The sequence below is a fragment of the Emydura macquarii genome, unplaced genomic scaffold, assembly GCF_026122565.2.
Source record: "Emydura macquarii macquarii isolate MOO-44397 ecotype Brisbane River unplaced genomic scaffold, CSIRO-AGI_Emac_v2 contig_2676, whole genome shotgun sequence".
In the NCBI taxonomy this organism is placed as follows: Eukaryota; Metazoa; Chordata; order Testudines; family Chelidae; genus Emydura; species Emydura macquarii.
Window position 1 is genome coordinate 18,786,397 of NW_027132813.1, and position 22,274 is coordinate 18,808,670.

Here is a 22,274-nt window from a genome sequence, read left to right on the forward strand (position 1 = left end):
ATCCAGTTCTCTTACTGAAGAAGAACCCCCTCATGATGGGCATGCACGGAAAAAGAAACCCAAAAACAGAAAAAATGGAAGGCTCAAAGATTAATTTAATCATCTTGGCCTGGAAATTTTAGACAAGTCCATGGTCACCCTATACTGTAAAAACTGGTCCCTATGGCCTGAAATCACTTCCACCTTGAAAATGCTGTTGCATGTAAAGCATTTAATATTGGTATTAAGTTAAAGCATTCCCTTAACTATTTTGTCAAACCCTATATGTAACTCATGACTCTAGGCCTTTTAATGCTGGACTGAAAACTGAGTTTGGCAACAGGGATACTGGAGATATTAGACTTCTATCAATTAGACTGTGATAAGCTGGAAAAATAACCTGCCAAATTAAACTAGAATGGTCTCCAAAAATGTACTTTGGCAAGTAAAAACTGATAGTCTGTGCATGCAATAATAGAGGGGTTCCCAGGGCCCATTTAAACATCATTGCAAATGGTTCATGTTCAAAACCATGTGACTCCCAGACTCCTTCCAAGACATCAGGATTTGGGAGACCTGCTTAGGGATACCATATTTACTGAACTGTACCCTATTTGGAATTAACTTGAAAGGAGTGCATTCATGCACTGAGATAAGTGAAGCACTCTAATTATCCAAATACTCACTCTCAGCCCATCAGGATAGGACTCTGCCATCCAAAGGATAATAAGGAATCATCTATCTGGGATTCTAAAATAATAAAATCATGCCCCATGACCTTGACCAAGATTTTGATACCAGAAGTACAGGTGAATTGCTTCACAAGCCTTCTTTCCCAGTGGATAGAGAAAGCATCCCTCACTAGCAGAGTTCTTCCTCAAAGAGAAATAAAGATCACCAATAGTGTATCTTTATGAGTTGCAAGCCTCTGGTCACAATTCTGAGACCAAGAAACCTTCAGCACGGGTTACCAAAGATCTACTCATTTTGTGAGGTATTTCTTGTTCATCTTGCTGGGTAAACAGTCACCAGAAGAGTCTTGTGAGAGTCCACTCTCACTCCTGAGGAGTCATCTACATAGGAAGCACAGACCAGTATCTGTGAATGATATAGAATACAGAAGTCTAAGACCTAAATTGTTCTCTGTTTTGTGAGAAGCTATACCCCCTTTGTGCATTCAGGGCTGCCTTGTTTCCAGAGCCTTGATGTACAGTTAGTTTCTGGAAATCGCAAGTGACTCCAGAAAAAAGAAAATCTTCTATCTGAGCCTCCCTCCTAAATTGAATGCATATGAGGTACACTAGTCCGAGTGAATGGGTATGAAAGTATAGACTGTGGTAAAAGCACTGGTGGCCACCTAAAACCCTGTCTAAATTAGTATTTCCACCACTGCCACCACATGTTAAATCACGGTGAGAATTTTTTCAGAAAAGACAAAGCCTCAAATAAAAAGAGGGGGAGAGGGGGACGGATCCATATTTATTTTAATGTAGAGACTACCAACCAAAAAGAAAATGGAAGATACTTTCAATTTAATGTGGGGGTTAAAAATTTTAAGTCCAGTAGGAGGGGAAGATGCTTCTAAAAAAGTGAAATGAAAGTAAAGCAAAAAGTAAAAACAACCCATTGTTGCACTATATTTTTACTGTCAACTTATTTTGTGAGTAGGCTACAAGTATCTATCTACCTGGATGTATAATGTATTTTATATGATACCAAGACACCAAAGAGATGTGAGCTTCCTAAATATTTTTAATACATCGATGAACTCTGATACTTAACTCATTATTAAAATAATTTGTTTTTACAGTGATTAAGGTTTTTTTTAAAAGTGAAAATTCACTATACAAACTTTTCACCTGACTTATTTCCTGATACAAGGCTAAAGTAACTAGCTAGTTAAAAAAAAAAAATCTTATATTTGTTTTTAAAGCCTTTACTTTCTAGAAGAGTATTTACCAAATCAGGCTACAATTCTTATTATTTGCTCAAAACTTCTGTTAAAACATGTTTTCAGGCAGGTAATTAAAAGTTTGCCCATCTGCAAAGGTAATGGAGTAACCATCCATCAGCTTCAGTTAACAGTTGATCCACAAAAGTTATACTTACTGGAAGTATTACATTAGGCAAGTACAATGTAAGACACCCTTCATGCTTGAAAGAGGATGACTTAACATCTTGAACACCACTGTGCACCACAGCAAAAAAATTCTTAGATCTTTACCGAAGGTCACAGATCAAACAAAACTATGATTCAATCTGAAGACTCAACAGTTTTCAGAATAAGAGGCAATTATGAGAGAGACAGTAATTAGAAAGTTTTTAATAGTAAAAGTATTAAAATGAGAGTCAAAGCTAAAGTTTATTATTTCTATTAGAGTAGCAAAATATTATAAGCCCAATTTTTCAATAATGCACAAGTCAGTTAAATTTATCTGCAAGCAAAATGCAAATCTGATTTTAATTAAGTCACACATCTTAATATAAGTAGAACATTTATTTTTAGTTCTAGAATAGCACAAAGTCTGCCCACCCTTGCGGTTTTCATACTCTCCCACATCTCCCAACAGAATGTTTCTATTGATAGAAAGCTTCTATACATAATTTTTGAACAATTTACCAGATATGTATTAGCTAGATGCAGATACAAAAGATTTGGAGGCATGGGGTGCCACCAACAAGATCCAGGAACAGTGTCCTGGAGAAGGCCAATGTAGTCCTCCAGATGCTGAAAAGGAAAAGGAGCTGGCATTTTACCAAGAATCCTGGGGTTCCCTATTTGGGAGTTCAATCTATCAGACTCTGGCAAGATTACATATGATAAAGCCAAATGACAGGTCTAATCTGCTTCTTAAAAACTGTGAAAGGAACAAACCCACTCACATGTTTGTCAGACACATGAAAATGGAAAAATTTATATTAGATTTAGAAAATTAATTTCTGAAGCAGATTGTAATCTGAACAAAATCTGTACAGAGAAAGGATGACTACAGGAAATAATTTCATTTTGTCTGCCTAGGATACAGGATCTATCTACTCCCCACTTTCAAGTAAAGAAACAGAACGTGGAAGTTACTATATTTTAGAAAAGGAGAGTTATGATTAGTTTATCATGTATTTGGATTCTATAGTGATCATACTATACAAATGCCTGTAAGTAAAAAACAGCCACATGTGCTTGAGCTTTTGCCTCTCCTTGCCACCACGTCTCATATACCACTTTTGATTTAATGTATTTTTATATTCCCATAATCCCTTATTTCTGTGTATTCTCTTTTATTTCCATCTCTCTACCCTTCTAGTTTCTCACTCCCTAATTTTTATTTCTTCATATTTCCTTTCCCATCCTCCACCACATGGTGCTGCCACCCTCAACACATACACTTGAGAATGCTCCAGAAAGAACCAGTAAATTAAATGGAATTTGTGCTCCTAAAAATCACTTTGGGTCTTCTGACAATCCTCCCCTAAAACCTTGAAGTTTTAGGACTAAGAATTTTGTTGCTTCAACACCTTGCAAAAGTCTGAAAAAGACAAGGTTCAGAGATGTACTGAATTAAATGCACACAATTCCTTTTAACTTTCCAAGAAACAGCTATTCATCTTTGCATGTTCAGGCTTAGGTGCTCTTGGTAGAAAAAAATGTAAAATGTTGATTTAGTGTTGCTGGATTGTATCAGTTAAGCATAACTAGAGTCTTGTATATACATTTTTGTCAAGCACACCATAAGATACAAAACCTTGTATTTAGTAAAAGTATTCAGTTGAGTAATCTGAAATAAACTTGAAAAAATGGTAAGTGATACCATTTTCTTCACTGCCTGGTTTTGGTCTAGCCTCATTAAAGTAAGTTTCCAACTTCAATAGTTTTAAAAACAGCAACACACCACACCAACCATTTGATATTAATTAAAAAAGGAAGGTGTTACCTCTGTTAGAATGCTCTCCCTTCCCATTTAAGCAAAAAGATAAAATACATATTAAGTTTGTGGACTGAAATACCTCTGGCTTTTCTCCAGCTTCTCATTTCATCCTGAAAGTTCAAATATCAGGGTATTTGTAAATTGTAGTCTCTTTATGCCATCTACCAATCTAAGAGCTATTAATTCACCATAAACAGTAGAACGTTCAGTGAGCCTTTTTAAAAATTAATTACTACCATTATCTTTTAAAAGAATTTATACTATTCTTTAGTAATGTTAATTCTGCAATTTATTTACAAAACAAAATTTAAAGGATTTGTATACAAAATGGTTACTTAACTGGAGTTTAGAGTACAAGTACAAAGTAACTCCTAAAATGATTGTTACACCCAGTTAAGTAGTAATGAGTATTTTTACAGCTATTCCTAAATTAAAATTCATATAATTAGGATCGCTATTATTCTACAATGGGTTGTGTGAGAGTAAGTATCGTATCATAGCAGCACAGCACTGCCACATCACAATGACATGCAGAGGATGCAATCCAAAGAGGCTAATTTAGGAAAATGGCACAGGACATGTAGCTTTTCTTGGCATTGCCCCTAAAATGATAGCAGTCCTCAAATGGGAGTCTGAAATCTATTTTCACTTGCAGTACCTAAAACATAACCAGGCTCTTATAAAATAGTTTAGAGAGCACTTAAGAGCTATAACTGTAAGACAGCTTACTCATTTGACCTTATCAATGAAGAAATTGAGTTAACTCTCAAATTGTAATTTAATTAATAACAGAAAAGCAAATAAAGACATCTGAGCATTCCCAGTGGTTGAACTGTCAAGGCTAATTACTACAGTGCACAAAAAGCCCAAGTTTAGAAGCAACTTTCAGAAAAATATTTGATCATCTTCCCTAAAATACTGAAGAAAGCCCTGAAAAAACATTGCAACAACATCCCTAAGCTCAGACACTAATAACCAAGTACTTGATAGAGTTTGAGATGACCGGTTTCTCTCCTCACCACCTCTCTAGCGGTGAGTTACTTACCTTGTGCAGTAACTGTGGCTCTTTGAGAAGTGTGTCCCTGTAGGTGCTCCTCTCTAGGTACTGGCGCGTCCTCAATCAGAGATTTCTGACAGCAGATTTGTCCAGGTTGTGTATGTGTGGTCCCTATCTCGTGGCGCCATTGGCTTCTTTTTTGGCAGTCACACATGACATGTAGTCGTCGCCCCCCATTCCTTCTCTATCGTAGAGTCCATTCCCTGAACTCTAAGAAGAAGGGTGAGTAGTGGAGCACCTACAGGAACACAAATCTCAAAGAACCTATTACTGCCCAAGGTAATGGTCTCTTCTTCGAATGTGGTCCCTGTGGGTGCTCCTCTCTAGGTGATTCTAGAGCAGTGCCTCTCATTTAGAGTCAGTTGGTTAAATAGAGGAAAGTACTGTTGGGCATAACGTGTCCAATCTGGATGCCTGATCAATGACAATGTTTTGTAAGAGTATGCACCAAGACCCAAGTTGCTGCTCTACATATACCTACGATCGATACGTTATTGAGAAATGCTGTAGATATTGTGGACAATGCTCTGGTGGAATGTGTTTTGACCCTGTAGGGGGCTTCTATGTTTTCCTGTTTGTAGCATGAATGAATGCAACCTGATCTCCACTTTGATAATCTCTGAGTAGAGATGGCAGTAGCTTTTGTTCATTCTGTGATAGATACGAAGAGTTTAAAGGACTCTCTGAAGGGTTTTGTTGTGTCTCAATAGAAAGCTGTTGCACGTCTGACATCCAATGTATGCAATAAAGCATCTGGTGCGTTATCATAGGGTTTTGGGCATAACCTAGATAAGTGGATTGGTTGATTAGTATAAATGGCTGACATGATTTTTGGTAGGAATTTTGGATGGGATCTGAGTGTGACTGTCCTAGTGGAAAACCATGCAGGATGGGTAGGCCATGACTGCCCCGATTTCTCCCACGATGGACCACCATGATGGCCACTAGGAATGACACCTTCATGGACATGTGCATAAGCTAGCACATTGCTAAGGGCTCTAATGAAGGCTTAGTAATGACCCGCAGAACTAGGTTTAGATCCCATGGTAGTGTGGGAGTACGTATATTTAGGTATACATTTTGGATACTTGTGATGAAGCATGTCACTGTTGGATGTGTGAACAGTTTCTTATTGTTGATCTTATGGTGGAAAGCGGTAATGGTCACTAAATGGACTTTAACCGAGCTAATCAATAAGCCTGATTTTTAAAAATTCTAGGATGTAGTCCAGGATGATTGGGATCGGTGCGCATATGGCAGAGATGTGTTTATCTCTGCACCATAAGTTGAATCTACACCATTTCTGAAAGTAAGTTTTTCACGTTGTCAGTTTCCTGCTATTTAATACTGTGTCTAACATGTTCCAAGCAGTTTAGTTCTTCTCAACAGAACCAATTAGGAGCCACGCTGTTAGGTGAAGTTTCTGTAGATCTGGGTGGAGAATCGGCCCGTTGCCCTGGTATAGAATATCGTTGCGAAGTGGTAGAAAGACTGGTGTGTGTATCGCCATCTGAAGTAGTTAAAAGTATCAGGTTTGTCTGGGCCATGTGGGCACTATCATTATTATCCTTGCCCTGTCTGTGCATATTTTGTGGATGATTTTGGGTATCATCAGAATGGATGGGAATGTGTAAAGGAGGTCTATGCTCCAGCTGAGGAGAAAAGCATCTCCCATGGATCCTGATTTCAGACCTGCTCTCGAGCAGAAGTGGGGGCATTTGCGATTCTGTTCCGTAGCAAAGGGGTCAATGGTAGGATGAACCCAGAGTCAAAAAACATGGAAAATTACAACAGAATCATAACAACAAGAGAGAAGTCAGTGGAGAACTGCAAACTATCCCAATGCAAAGGAAAGGTTGGAAGAACAACAAATAGGTCAACACGGCCCCATCAGGAGCTCTTTACTGCCCTGGAAATCTAAAAGGAATCTTACAAAAAGTGGAAACATGGACAAATTACTAAGGAGGAATGCAAAAGAACAGCACAAGAATATAGGGACAAAATCAAAAAGGCTAATGCCCAGAATGAGTTACACTGAACAAGGGCCATAAAAGGCGATAATAAGTAGATCTTTAAACATCTCAGCCTTCTTGATGTCATCAGTTATTAGCTCTCCTGACCAGCTGAATAGAGGACCTACACTTCATCTTTCTCTTGCCCCCTAAAGTATGTCTATTTTGCTCCAGTCTTCACTAAAATAATGAACGGTGATCAGATAATTAACAATTAATATTAAAAAGGGGGGAGGAAAGCAAGTCAAAATAAGGAAAGAACAGGTTAAAAATATTTAGATAATTAGGTGTATTCAAGTCAGGAGGGCATGATGAAATTCATCGCAGGGTACTCAAGGAACTAGCTGAAGCAATTTCAGAATTGTTAGCAATTATCTTTAAGAACTCATGGAGAACAGGTGAAGTCCCAGAGGAGAAGGGCAAACATAGTACTTGTCCTTAAAAATGGGAACAAAGAAAACGGAGACTTATAGAGGAGTCAGTGTAACTTCGACACTTGGAACAAATTAAACAATTAACATGCAAGTATCCAGAAGATAATGGGGTTATAAAGAATAGCCAGCATAGATTGTCAAGAACTAATCATGCCAAACCAACCTAATTACCATCTTTGAAAGAATTACTGGTCTAGTGGATGGGGAGAAGCAATAGATGTATCTTGATTTTAGTAAGGGTTCTGACACATGACATTTTCATAAACAAATGTGATCTAGATCAGGGGTTCTCAACCAGTGGTACGCGTACCACCAGTGGTACGCGGAAGAGGGCTCGGTGGTACGCGAGGGAAAATTCGCCGCCGATTTCGCCGCTGAATCCCCCTCTCACCGCCGCCGAATCCCCCCCTTTGCCGCCGCCGAAAACCCTGCCGCCACCGTTTCCCCCCCCCCGCCGCCGCCGAGAAGCCCCGCCGCCGCCGAGAAACCTTGATGCCACTGAATCTCTTCCCCCTGCCGCCGAATAAAACCCCCCTGCCGCGAAACCCATTTGCCACCACAGAGAAACCGTGCCACCGCCAAAAGTCCCATCCTCTCTGCCGCCGAAAACTGGGAAACGGCGGCAGGGTTTCGGCAGAGGGCATTGATCTCTCAACGCAACCCCGCCATTTTACCGAGTCTTACCCGGGCCAGGTACAGTCAGGTGAAGCGGTACTTGACCCAACTGTACCTGACTCGAGTGGTACTCTGTAAAAAAAAAGGTTGAGAATAACTATAAATTGGGTGTACAACTGGTTGAAAGATCATACTCTAAGAGTAGTTATCAAAGGTTTGCTATACTGCACGGACCTATTTATTGGAGTCACACAGGCATCAATCCTGGGTCCGGTACTATCCAATATTTTCATTAATGACTTGTAAAACGTAGTGGAGGGTATGCTTATAGAATATGCAGATACACCAAACTGGAAAGGGCTGCAACCAATTTGGAGGACAGGATTAGGATTAGAATTAAAAATGACCTTGACCAATTCTCCAATTTGTCTGAATTCAACCAGATGAAATTCAATAAAGAAAGTGCAAAATAGTACACCTAGGAAGGAAAAAAAAAAATCAAATGCAAAGCCACAAAATGCAGAATAGCTGACAAGATCGTAGTACTGCTGAAAAGGATGTAGAGTCACAGTGGAACACAAACTGAATGCGAGTCAACAATGTGATGCAGTAAAAAAAAAAATGCTAATATTCTGAGGAGTAGTAATAGGAGTGATATATGTAAGACAAGGAGGTAACAATCTTGCTCTACTGGGCACTGGTGAGGCATCAGCTGGAGTACTGTGTCCAGGTCTGGGCACCACACTTTATGAAAGATTGGAAAGAGTCCAGAGGAGAGCAATAAAAATAAAGGATTTAGAAAACCTGACCTATGAAGAAAGGTTAAAAAACTGGGTATGTTGAGAAAAGACGACTGAGGGTGGATCTGAGAGCCTTCAAATGCGTTAAAGGCTGTTATAAAGAGAACAGTGATCAACTGTTCTTCAGGTCCTCTGAAGGCAGGACAAGTAGTAATGGGCTTAATCTGCAGCAAGGCAGATTTAGGTTAGATAGTAGAAAAAAACTAACTACTGTATAAGAGTAGTTAAGCTCTGGAACATGCTTCCAAAGGAAGTTGTCGAATCCCCATCATTGGAGGTTTTTAAGAACATGTCGTACAAACACATGCCAGGAATAGTTTTACTGGGTCCTGCCAAAGCACAGGAATTGAATTTGTTGACTTCGAGGTCCCTCCAGGCCTATATTTCTAGGATTCTATTTGAATTTAGCAGATGTGCTATGTTCTGTTTAATTTTGAAAATAATGTATTATTTTAAAATTCAACCCACTTGGAAGAGGAAGTATGTGGTCTAATCTAACGAACATTTTGCTAATAAAGGAAATATGCAGTTTTCCTGGGTTGTTTTGCAAAACTCTTCCCCTCCCGCCCAAATAAGGTGGAGAAATTAGATTACTTGGATTAATCAATTTTAGAAGATAACTAAAAATAATTATTTTCAAAATATTTCCAAGACAAACAAGATCATGATTCAATATATTCTGATATTAAAAAGTTATAGTAAACAAGAATTCTGAGATAATCAAATTGATAAATAGGGATGAAATCCTGGTTCCCAGTGACAAAACTCCCATTGACTTCAATGGGGCCAAGTTTTCACCCAGGTCATTGAAGAGATACTTTAAGCAGCTAAATATACAAGATCTTTTGAAATCAGTACAGGAGCTCATTACCAATGGTAATTAAGAATCCAGTCCCTACAACAAAATACATTTGAACTAGTTTTCATTAACGCTCAAGTCCACCGTGACCCTCTCAACGCTCACAACAGTTCTTCAGAATTCAGCAGTGATGGATCCTGCACTTAAATAAGATTCAAATTTGTAAAGGTGATTTGCAAAGGATTTTTTTTTAAATTAGGCTTCTGCCATTATGATTCGCAAAGTGACAACTTAGAATTTTTAGTTAATTTCAACTTATTAATGCCGATTAAAGGATGTCTTTGTCAAAGATTCACCACCACACTCTTTCAGAGGCTGTACAATAAAATATGTGCAGCGATATCCAGTAGGTCCCCCACCAAAAGGAGGAAAGACCAGATTTGATATAGCTGATATTTAAAAGGTAAAAATCAAGGGAAAATTACTTTAAGAAAAAAAAAATTCTCTCTCCATTTCAACTGCTCAGCTTTCACTCTTGACTTTTGTGATATCTAGTTCTTCAATCAAGGGGGTTTAAGGCAGTCAAGCCCTAAAGTACAAAAAAAAATCTTTGAACAAAAATCTTCAAGGCAGCCCGTACATATCATAGAAAGCAAAAAGGGCCTTGTCCTCTCCTGTGCAATAACTTCACATTTCATACTTTTATTATTTTAAGGTGTCTGATTATTGGTTCATTTCTTTTTTATAGTATAAACTGTTTCTGTTTATAGTATAAACTGTATAGCGTAATCCTGTTTCTCTTTGGATTCACCTTTAGTTTTTCAAATTACAAAAGTGATCCAAAGCACAAAGTTTAGCTATTTACAAACCTTAACTTCATCTTAACTATCCAATTACTAAAGGGAAAAACCCTTGAAAATGCAGTCTCAAAAAACACATTCTTGAAAGGCTGGAATACAGAAATAAGCAGTCTAAGTTACTCAAACAACCTGAACTTTGCCCTCTCTCTTCAATCTTTTCAGTGACCTCTCTAGCTATGCATGAAAAGCAGACATTTTGGTAAAGATGTTTTGACAATGACATCTTAAGTCCATTGTATTTGTAGTTTGCCTATGGAATCAAGCAACTCTAAAGTATGTTACAGCTTTGCTTATATACATACAATAAAGCAATTCCCCACCACTGTATTCCTGACACATAAGCAACCTAATTTTTGGTCAACTTTTCTAGCTTCAAGTACAGTAGAGATGTACCTATGCCAAACCTTACATAAGCACAAGGCTTTTAATGTGAAACACCATATATTTTGGGGAAACCGTTCCCAATAGCTATCCTAAGTGTGATCAATTCTGGTAAAGAGATTTAAAAACCTCCCCCCTTCTCCCTGACAGTTTTAAAGAAGGCAGCAGTAGTTGTCATGAAAGATGCACTTAAGTTTAAATGTAGAAATATGGTATATTAGCAGCAAGAATAAAGTAGCCCAGTTAGACCATTTCTCAATTTTCAGTCACTTATGTAATGATATGCAACTGTTGGAGGACAGGAATATCACCTAGTTTTCAGTTGTTTTGTAAGCGGTTAGGGGCAAAGGTATAACTGGTCCCTCTTCCTTCTCAGACTAACTGCTGTGGTATTACTTTGCTCCTCTTCAGAAAAGCTTGATATAAAGCAGATATCTGCAGATTTGCAGGGCTCTACTCATCAGGATCATGATAAGTTTATAAACGCCTCATCAGATCCCACAACATATGTGAAATTTTTTAAGTCAGTGTTCAACATTCACCCATGACAAATACGAAATTCTCACCAGTAACTGAGGAAGTAGCTCAAATGTAATTTTAAATTCTTTAGAAATAAATTAAAATTAAGTTCTAATGCTTACGCTTGCAAAGAAAACCTTCCAAATGTGAACTGATACAACACCGTCTTCTGGGCTCTGCAGATAGCCCCTACTACTTATGCTTAGTACAGATTTCTCTTTCAGCAATGAAGCAAAATGTATGTTTATATTCAATGTGATGTGAGTGGATTCAAGACAGAGGCTGAAGAGTGAAGATCCTTTCTTGATGGAAGCCAGGAGACATAGAATAATGCAACCCTTGAACTTCCGTTCTCCCACTTCCAGCATTCATCCACAGCATTATGCCCCACTTTTTAAGTAGATAAAAGGGTCCCTACAATCCTCACCATGCTGTTGCCCTGGTCATCAATGGTGCTGGCCCCCGTGTCCCTTGCTTTATCATTGATACTGGCCTCTGGCTAGTACTGTCTTAATTTTTAGCTGACGAGGACCTAGCATTTTGAATCTAAATTCCCATCAAGCTTCCTTCCTTCTCCACTGCAACGCAACGCAACACATGCAGCCAAGCCATCTCTCTAAAACAGATGAAACCAAATCTGGTGCTCTGAAACCATGATGTTTCTTGTTTCTAAGTTATGATAAAATGAAGAGTTAGAACAATGTCAAGTAAAATCAAGTAATTTTATGTACCCTTGTACCACCAAACACTGATTTGTTTTTAAAGATTTACAGAAAAATTGTACACTGGCATAAGATTACGCCTGTGAAATCTCAGACAGATTGGCTTAGCTTTAATAAAAATCAGACTTATAATGGAAAATTATGCAGAGACTAAGATTAGATGAGAAACTTTACCAGAAAGTTTAACTGCTATATTCTGACAACAGAGGAATGTTGAAATTCACAATCCAGGGTCCTATTTCAGGTTCTGGTGGGGAGTAGGAGTGGTGGTGAGATCCTTCTGTCCTCCTCCCTATGCCTGTCCCCCTCTGCTGCTATCATCCCAACCTGCCTGATTGCCCAACACACTCTGCTATGGCATTTAAGCCGTTTCCTCCTATTCCTGAGCTCCAGAAAGGGTCAGCAATAAGAGTTCTCTGTTCCAATGCCAGACCTGTCAGCAGCCCAGGGAAGCAACTGCAGTACCTCTGTGGGTTGTGTGGGGCATGCTCAATACAGATGGAATTTTTGGATAATTTTGCTGCTAATCTCTAAGAAGCCTCTATAGAGCATCTGCAAATGACAATTTTCAGAGTCATAATTTGGCCAAATTTAGATTGATTATCAGAGAGCACCTCTAACCCTCAGCCCCAAAGCACAGTGGTGCTAGAGCTTCACAACAAAACAGTTGTAAGTTTCCCAATACTTCTTTTAAAAAACTGTGGAGGATCAGATTATATAGGAAGAAGTGGAAGACCTTGAGAACTGGAGTAATAGAAATGGGACTAATAAGAATTTCTGCTGTAAGTGAGGGGGCTCATCAACTGAAAGCAACAGAGGAGGAGAGAGACCGGGGCATATGGGCCAATCATTGCCATCCCATAAACCACCAGTGTGATGCAGCTGTAAAAAAGAAATGTGATCCCAGGATATATCAGATGAAGTATTTCCAGCAGAAATAGTAAAGTATTAATACCATTGCACACGGCACTAGTAAGACCTCATTCGGAATACTCTACGATTTTGGCCACTCATGTTCAAGAATGATTAATTCAAACTGGAACAGGTACAGAGAAGGGATCAAAGGACGATCAGGGGAAAGGAGCCTGTTTTATGAGAGGAGACTAAAAGAAGTTGGTTTGCTTAGCCTAGCAAAGTGAAGTGAGAGGAGATCTGATTGCTCTCTGTAAATCTATCAGGAAGTAAACACCAAGAAGGGAGAAGAGCTATTTCCTAGCACAAAAACAAATGGATATGAATTGGCCATGAATATATTTAGGCTGGAAATCAGGTTTCTACCAGAAAATAAAGCTCCGGAATAGCCTCTCAATAGGAGTGGTGGGGATAAACTTTAAATTTGTCAAACTCTTAAGGTAACCATGAGTGGGATTGTATGACAGGGTTGCCTGAGGTGGTATGGGGCAGGATTCAGCAGTGGGAGTCACCTCTGTCTCATGTCTTATGTTCTTAAAACTACTTTCAGGGTTTCAGTCAGCCAACTGTAGGGATCAGGAAGGGAACTTTTTCACTTAATGTATTTTGGGTTTGGGAACTTTTTTTGGTCTCCTTCCTTTGAAGCATTGGAGAGGTCCATGGCCAAAGATGAGACACTGGACGGAGTGGGACAGTGCTCTGAAGTAGTACTGAGAATTCTCTCAGGTGCTTGGCTGGCTGGTTCTTGCTCACATGCTCAGGGTCTGACTGCCATATATGGGGCTGGGAAGAAATCTCCCAGGTCAGATTGGCAGGGACCTTGGGGGAGCATGGAAGAGGGGTTGCTTTCCTCTGCAGTGTGGGAAGCAAGTCACTTGCTAGGATCTGGGTATCTCTCAAATAATCAATTCCCTGTCATCAGAGAGGCCTCAGGCATTGGTGCACCTTGGTCCCTTCTGTTCTCCACCTGTGGCACACAACAGTTTAGTTTCCTACAAGCTGTCTAATTCCAAGTGGGCTTGGTGTGGGGGTGGCTGGATGGTGTTAGTGGCCTGATATACAAGAAGTCAGGCTAAATTATCTGGTGGTAGCTTCTGGTCTTAAACTCTATGACTATAACTCTACCTCATTCTTAGAAACAGCTGAACTGTTTCTGCTGAAACTAAGAAATTTAAACCAGAGGCATGGTTCAAAAGGTTTTCCGTGCTTGGCATGGAAAACTTCAGTCTAAACAGTTATAGCAAAGTTATAAGCAACTGAGAACCAGGACCTTGTAAAGGAAACTGTTAGATAACCTTTACCATAAGCAGCCCTGCCTAACCTGCGTATAGTAAATCTAGAGGTATGCCACTAGCAATATCCTTTAGACAAACTTCCCTGAACATAAAAATGACAAAACTGAAGAGAAAGCAATAGCCCAAATACACAATGACAAATATAACTAATTTGCCTATGAAAAATAAGCTGCTTGATTCAGCCCAGTTTCTAGTTGAGTTTTTCCCCACAACAACACACAGAAAACTGGTATTATTTAGTACCCCATGAAGCAACAGCTCCATCCTCTCCTACAAGTCCCTTTTCAAAATTTGTTTCCTTCCATCAGGCCTGTAACCTTAGCATTACCCCCAGTCAAGATAACAGGGTCAAGATTACACAGGCATGAAAGATAAGCTATATCATTCAGCAATGGCCATTAGACCCTTTCAAGTCCAGGCTACAAGAATATTGGTGGGGAATCTTGAAAAGTTGCTGTGCATCCTCTACCTTTTCTGTGGATAAATAAAACTTCCATCTCCTAAGAGCTGTTCATATGGCATTGTTCAAACGCACAGAATTCACTTAAAGTTTATTAGAAACAGTTCTACATATCCTTCACAGACTGATGTAATGTTCCTTTAATCAGATAAAGGCAACTTGTCCTGAGCAATAAATAATTTACATTTAGCTTTCTTGATTGGAGAACTAAATTACTTTAAACTCAGCACTTGTAAAAGCAATATCTGACTAAACTATAAAGCAATGAATATGGAAAGAAATTTGATACTAAGTTGGCACATAGAAGATGTGAAAGATTTAAATAGAAATGTTCTTCATGTGAAGACTGTCAATAGGCTCTATATTTAGGAATTACATTTGATGGAAGTATATTCTAAGACTAAAAAATCCAACTCTAAGGATAAAAAAGGTCACTTCTTGTAAGAATTAGAATCCAAATGTTCCACTTGATAACTAGAAAAAGTTCCTTAATTTGAAGAAATTCAGGTGCTCAGGTTTTTTTTGTACAGTACTTCATATCAGTGCAAAAAAGAATTTTGAATCAGAACTGTTCTGGTTCTCTTTTTCAAAATTATGAACTTCTTGATAGACTGAAGAACAATTTTGGTTACATATGTTGTGTATTATAAATATTTGTACAATACAATATTTACATGAGTCCTCACAGATTCTCCACCCAATTGGGAGTTTACTCCCTTCAAAGGATACCTTAGCCACCATACTAGTAGCTGTAGGAGATCTTGATAAAAGACATAAAATAAAGAAATAATGGGGAGAACAAGAATGAATTCTCAGGGATGTAAGTAACCAATTCACCAAACATATGAGAGACATTCTGTACACTGAGACAACATTTCCTTAATGTATGATGGACAGACATTTTTATTAGCTTGGCATTACAGTGAACCAGGCCAGTGTTTCTGATGGATTCCTTCTTTCAAGACGCACAAGACAGTTTGGCATTACAAAGAAACTCAAAACCTTGAGACAGGCTCACTGGCCCTTTAAGGGCTGTTGGGCGCAGACTCACCTGTGATTGATCAGCTACCCCTCCCACACACACCCAACTGATCCTAAGTAGAGGTGGATCAGATGGCTTGGTGAAGTTACCAGAGACAGCAGGAAGGAATCAAGTGATGCCCATAAAATGCTGGGAGACCTCAACTGGGTAGAAGGGAGGTTGTGTCCTGTGATTGGCCCTCGAGGAGAGGATGGAAGAAGGAAGCAGCTCCTACAGCAGGCACCGGGCACGGCCAAAGCCTATGCCCATAGCCTAAGGTAGACTATGAAAAAGAATCCAGCCTGTGGCAAATCAGATTGGGGAAGGACTCCAGAGACAAAGCCCTGAGGATCAATAGCTTAGGTAGGAGCTGGACCTCCAAGGGTCAAGTCTGGAGGTCAGATCTCTATAAAAGAGTAGGATGGAAGACCTGCTATGTTATATTTTCTTTAGGTCTATTGTTTAAGTTTGTCATCTGGGCCTTGCCTGAGGATGCTGACACAGATGGTGAGCCACAATGAGGTGCTATGGATGCTGACCCTACTACAACTTTTATGGCTATCTTTTTTAATAGAACTATTTGTTACTCAAACACAGCAGTAGATTACAGATATCCAAAACACAAATTTAAAGTTGTCTGATCTTGATGGATTTTAGTTATATTAAAGTTGAATTTATACACAAGTTTTACATTTATATTTTTGTAGTGTATCCATTAAAGCTTGGCTTAGATGTAGCATGTGGTTTTCAATGAAGTCCAAACTGTCTCCCGGGAGGGTTGAGGAGAGAATACTATTATTGCTAGTTTTTAGATCCCATATTTGGATGTTCAAGTTTTAGACTCTAAAATTAGCCTCTAATTACAGCATCCGCCTCCCCTGTCACCATCCCACCCTCAGAGACCCTATAGCCTCTCCCAAGCCTTGCAGTTGATGAATTCTTGGACCTGCTTCCAGTTCTTCCACTGTAAGAGCGAATCTGTTTTCCACCAAGAGACAGCCTCATTTGGAAGTGAATTCAAGTAAACAAAACATATTTGATTTTTACTATTTTGTTTTGTGTTTCCATCATGCAGTTTGAAAATTTTTTTTTCCTAGATGGATTTACAGTTTGAAAAGATCACAGAAAGCCATCAGAAAATTCTTATTCCGTAACCTATAAATACAGTACAAGGATTGTGTGTTATGTAGGAAGTATTTACATCTACTTTGCTCCTTATAATTAATCTTAAATTTTGCTCTGTAGAAGTAATGAGTTGCTTGTTTTACAAAAAATGCTTGTCTCACTGCTTGATCTCTCACCATTTTTGATCTGTAAAGAAGGGTTTTCTAGCTTCAATTCACGAACAAGGTGGTGGATTGCTTTCAAAATACTCACATTAGACTTTGATGTAAGATTATAATGCTTTCTATAATGAAGTTTAAGAATTCCATGATTGTATACGTTGCTAAACTGCCAATGGTGTGTTAATAAATGTTTAACCAATACATAATGTATGTATTTGCATAAATACATTAACAAGTACAAGTAGTGTTTAACCCTATCATCATTAGAACTCATACTCGGCTAACACCAAAATTCAAATCTAACACTGTATTTTAGAATTTAAGTACATAATACAAATTCTTCAAGTTTGTCTCAAGTTTCACAAAATCCAAGTGAAAGGGAAAAGGAAGACTATTTTAATGTAAAATTTTTTAAAGCCTTACCCAGGCACTGAGTGTTTCTTACTGAGATTTTTAGGTAACATTTCAAAGTGGACTCTGCCATCACAATGTATGTACAAGGAAAACATAAAAAATTTAACTGAAGGAGAGACTAATTCTATCATATGTATATACCCTGCCACTAGTAAGGCCTTGCTGACCACTTGTCCAAAAGGAACAATTTTGGTTTATTCCACACGCAGAAAATTGTAACCTGAAAGAACATCCAGAATGAGCCATGCTCATAAAAAAAAATCAAGTTAACAGCTATTTAACAGTGGATGTTCTACTACTGTATACCTGACTAGCAGATTACTTAATATCTGAGATTTCTCACACTCTTGTGACACACATCTGAATAAAAAGATTTTTGGTGCGCGCGCGCGCACACACGCACGCACGCACGCACGCACCTGTTAATGCTTATTGTTGTGTTTCATACAACGCTTTTATCTTTGTAGCAATATGAGAGATTTTTTTATTAGGACGTTCCAGTCACCCATCGTTTCCTTTTGAAAATCTTTTACCCAAAACAGACATTTGTTAATGACAGGAGCTTTATTTATTTATTAACACTTGGTGTCTCTCTCCTGTCAGGAAAGGGGTCTGAACATTCTAGACCAGTTTGACAGACACTTACAGGGTTTTTTGGAATTTTTATAATGTTTGCATTTTCTGTAAAAATTATGGAGTTCATCTGTGATTGTAGACTGTTACCAACATTTTATAAGAGTATAATAGTAACCTGTCATTTTATCTATCTAATACAGTACTTCCTCCTAAGAGCAGGCTTTTAACCTTCATTTTAAAACACTTGCTTAAAAACAAAAGTTGTTTGGGAAACAAAAAATTAACCTAATTTCAGAAATGTTGCATTTAATGCCCCTAGGCAACCAGCATAATGCCATTTTCCTTTTTTAGCCCCTCCCATGGAGCACTGCATCCTGCTTTATGCAATGACCCAGGACTCACTACACTAGTAGCATCACACCCACCAAACAACTGTTTGGAACTTGCCTTAGTGAGGCAAATCTCTTTTGGAATGGAAGTTCTATAAAACCATGCATTTCTGGAGAAAACACAGATTTCCTTATATCTGCAGGCCTATTTGGTTTAAGTGTGATGCAACTATTCAGGACAACCACATACAGCAGGAGCCAGCAATCTGCAGTTTAGCCAGACTTCCTAGAGTAGGGAAAACTTGCAAATTTTAAGTTACTAATGTGCCACCTGCCTCTCAGATTGATCACTTGGGGCATTCAGCACACATCTAGTTTGTAGTTTTGAAAATAGTTCTTCAACAATAGGTCCTTCTTAAAAGAAGCTACATTCTGTTCATTTATATTTTGAAGCAGTTGCGCTTATAGGTGCTTCTGTGGATGAAAATAAAACTGGAAGCACAAATAAATGCAGACAGACAATTTGACATCCTTAATTTAGGTCACTTCAACCGCAATCATGGAACTCTGTGCAGGTGTTTGCTCACAGATTCAATTTACAACTAGAGCTTTATAGACGTCTAAACCCCCAATTCTGACACTTTATTGGGATTGAGATGGTAATTGACCTAAACTGCAAGGATAAGTAATCATAGAGACAAAACTGCACACACAAAATTACATGTCTCACTAGACCGACTGAACAGTTGGTATTAAACCCCAATCCAGCAGAGATTTTAAGCATGTAAGTAGTTCCACAGACTTCAATGGAACTATACATGCATAAAGTTAAGTATGTAGTTAGTCTTTACAGGAGACTTAGGCTGTCATTCTGCAAACAGTCACCATATTGCTGAAAAATTCACCCACACATGATCTCCAATGCAAGAGCTGTGGTATCAGCTACTGAGAGCTTTTAATATGGTTTACTAGAGGTATAAAAATCAGAACACATTTGAGCAAAACTTGTTAAGTATTGACTATTACAACACAAAGGAGTTAGAGTTATGAACTGCAGGAACTTAATTCATGTTTCAAACAATTTTTCCTGTTTTTTTACTATCTTACCTGAAAATTATACTAGTTTGCAAAAACTGCATAAACTATTACATAGGGAAAAAAACTCAAACTGATCTGTCAAAGAATACTCAACTGTCTGAATGTATTTTTCCCTCCTGGTGCTCTAACAGCTGAGATTACTATAACAGATGTGAAAAAACATATCCCCCACTCTTTTTATTTCTATTTAGCAATTCTTGAATAGTGTTTTATTGTTTCCCCTATACAGTCAGTCACTTTCCTCTGAGTGGATGTGTTACACAAGAGAAATATTGATATATTTTTAAAAAGTGTGACTGCAAAAAAAATTAATGAATAGGGAGATTCAGGGCAAATCTAGTAACTGAAGTTACTTTGAAACTATAACCAGGTTATATTGAACCTTGCAGCAAGTCTAATCCTGACAGTGGTGGGATTTTTTTCACAAGAGCTTTTACTAGTCTGTTGACAAGACAAGCGTGATTGATGCACTTTTGAAGCTATCTTAAAATGTAAGCCATAGCATCAATAAACTACATAATCTTAGATGTAAATGAGTTGTATTACTTTAATACTATAAAAGTTATTTTGACAAACACTATCTTAATCATAGCTTTGTATTAAATTAATCATCACTATTTTTGTATTATCCTGGTTTTAAAAGACCATGCACAACTTTAATTTTAAATATAAAATATGTGCAAGACTTTATGGAGATTTAAGTTTATTTTGGCAAGAAACCAGAGTCTGTTCTGCAATAGCCTCCTGAGCCTAATTTCCCTGTAACATTTAAACGTCGTCTAGGACAAAAGATAACATATACAAGACTTTGTAATTTGGCCATCAATTTAATGTTAGTGCTGATCTATGAACCTTAATTCATCATGTGAGGCTGTAGCAAGGGGAGGAGAACTTTTAATGGTAATTTGTGAATTAAACTAAAACAAGGGAAACAATTCACTCAAAATCCTGTAAGGCTGGTAAAATGCCACCAGTCTAACACATTTTCTCTGAATAAATCAGATTATGCCACAAGTACAGTGTTTGCCAGTGTAAAATACCCCTGGAACTCCAATATTTTTAAAATTTTCAATTTCCTTCCCTCTCTTCCCCCAACACAACTTGCAGTTAAAGAAGGATTTTAAAATGTCACTAACTTGCTGGATCAAGACCATGCATTTAATTCCAATTACTCAGAAAAGGGGTTGTAATCTTGAGGAACGAGCTGGGTTAATCCTTCAACAGGCAGTAAACTGTAACTGACCTGTGAGACGCTTGTTTACATCAGGACGAACATGAACCCCCGGCGAGAGAAGCTGCGGGTTTGAAAGGATTTGGGGGTGGGTTACATCTACTGACAGTCACTAGCTGGAAAGCACAGGGAGAAAAGCGAAAGGAGAACAGCCGAAGAGGACAAGAGTGAAGGGGCCAGTGGAAGGCGAGTTCGGGGGTTGGAGATCCGGGAAAAGGAAGAAGAGAGCAGACAAGCCTGAGCTGGGGGTTGGAGCGGGGAGAAGCCCAGGGATGGTGAAGTGGGGCAGGCTAGGGCGAACTCGGCGTTGGAAAGCCGTTTAGCAGGCTCAGCGGTGGGCGGCTCAGTGCAGCGCCCGCAGCCCAGGGCTGGGATGTGTCGGGCCGTACCTTTGAGCTGCGGCAGAGGCGAGAGCTCCACCTGGCTGCTCTGGCTCCGGAACTGCGAGGAGCCCTGCGAGCGCTTCTGCCTCTGAGCCTTGCGCACCGATTTCCGCGTGAAGCCATCCACCTTCTCCGCGGCAGAGATGGCCGCCGACATGGCTGGGCGGTGAAGAGTGGGACGCCGCTCCCCAGAAGCATATATTAAAGCGGTGGGGGACAGGGGCGGGAAAAGGAGCCAAGATCTTCCCCTCCCCAGCGGAGGGGATCCCGCCGGCGACCGGGCAGCGCCCCCCCTTCTCCCCGAGCGGCCCAAGCCCGGCCGGGCTCGCTGGCGGAGCCTCCTTTAGCCCAGCGCTGGGAGAGTCCTCGATCCGGGCCGCGGCGTTCCCAAGTTCCTGCTTCCCTCGCAACTTCCTCCCCGCGGAGCCAGCTCCAGAAACTTTCCCCGGCCGAACCGCGAGGCGGGCACAGCCGCCACACGCTGAACTTTCCGGCAGACGGGACGGGACGGGACAGGACAGGACGGAACCGAGCCCCGTGCGGCTCCCGCTCTGCCCGCAGCGAGCGCCCCGCCAGCCGCCGCCGCCGAGTCCGGGACGCCGGGGGTGGCGCTAGAGCCGGCTGCGCCTGAGCCCTCTCCTCAGCCGGGCTCGCCTGGGCCAGTCCGCGCGGAGCTCGCTGTCATGAGCCGGATTCGCCTCAGAGGCGGTTTCTCCCCCCTCCTCAGCCACCGCCGGGAGCCCCCCGCTCTTCCGCGGTCATCCTGCTCCGCTGAGCCCGCGGCTTCCCGGGTGTCCCCCTCTCCCCCCGAGGCCACAGCAGCGCCCGGCCGCGTCGTCGTGAGGCGCCCAGAACCGGCGACCGAGCGTCCGCTCAACTTGGCAGAGGTAGGAGGGGGGGGAGGAGAGTTCTCCGGAGGGGGAGGGGAAAGGGTGGGGCGCAGGCTGGCCGGGGGCGGCTCGGGTGGCCGTTGCTGCATGCGCGTGAATGATTGACGGAGAAGAGCAACCAATCAAAGGCCGAGATCGCGAAACTCCTCTGAAACCGGGAACTGGAGCCGCGCGCTCTCCGGCCCTAGTGATTGACAGCAGGCTTGGCCAACGGAAAGTGGGGATGTGGGCGGGACGTCTTGTTGTGAGCCGGGGAGTGATTGGAACCGAGTAGCGAG

General features: G+C 40.2%; 1 protein-coding gene across 2 annotated transcripts in view; it reads right to left on the bottom strand.

The window, feature by feature from the left end:
- Positions 1–22,014, bottom strand: part of PPP2R5A (protein phosphatase 2 regulatory subunit B'alpha) — an 87,481-nt gene extending 65,467 nt beyond the window's left edge. Inside the window, exon 1 of one of the 2 annotated variants that reach the window (XM_067564998.1) lies at positions 21,113–22,014. In XM_067564998.1, the coding sequence (XP_067421099.1) occupies positions 21,113–21,263 (151 nt within the window). In that variant the 5' untranslated portion in view covers positions 21,264–22,014. Of the gene's footprint in view, positions 1–20,628; positions 20,666–21,112 lie in introns of those variants that run through there. The other variant, XM_067564999.1, reaches the window with a different exon arrangement.
- Between the last annotated feature and the right edge of the window lie 260 nt (positions 22,015–22,274).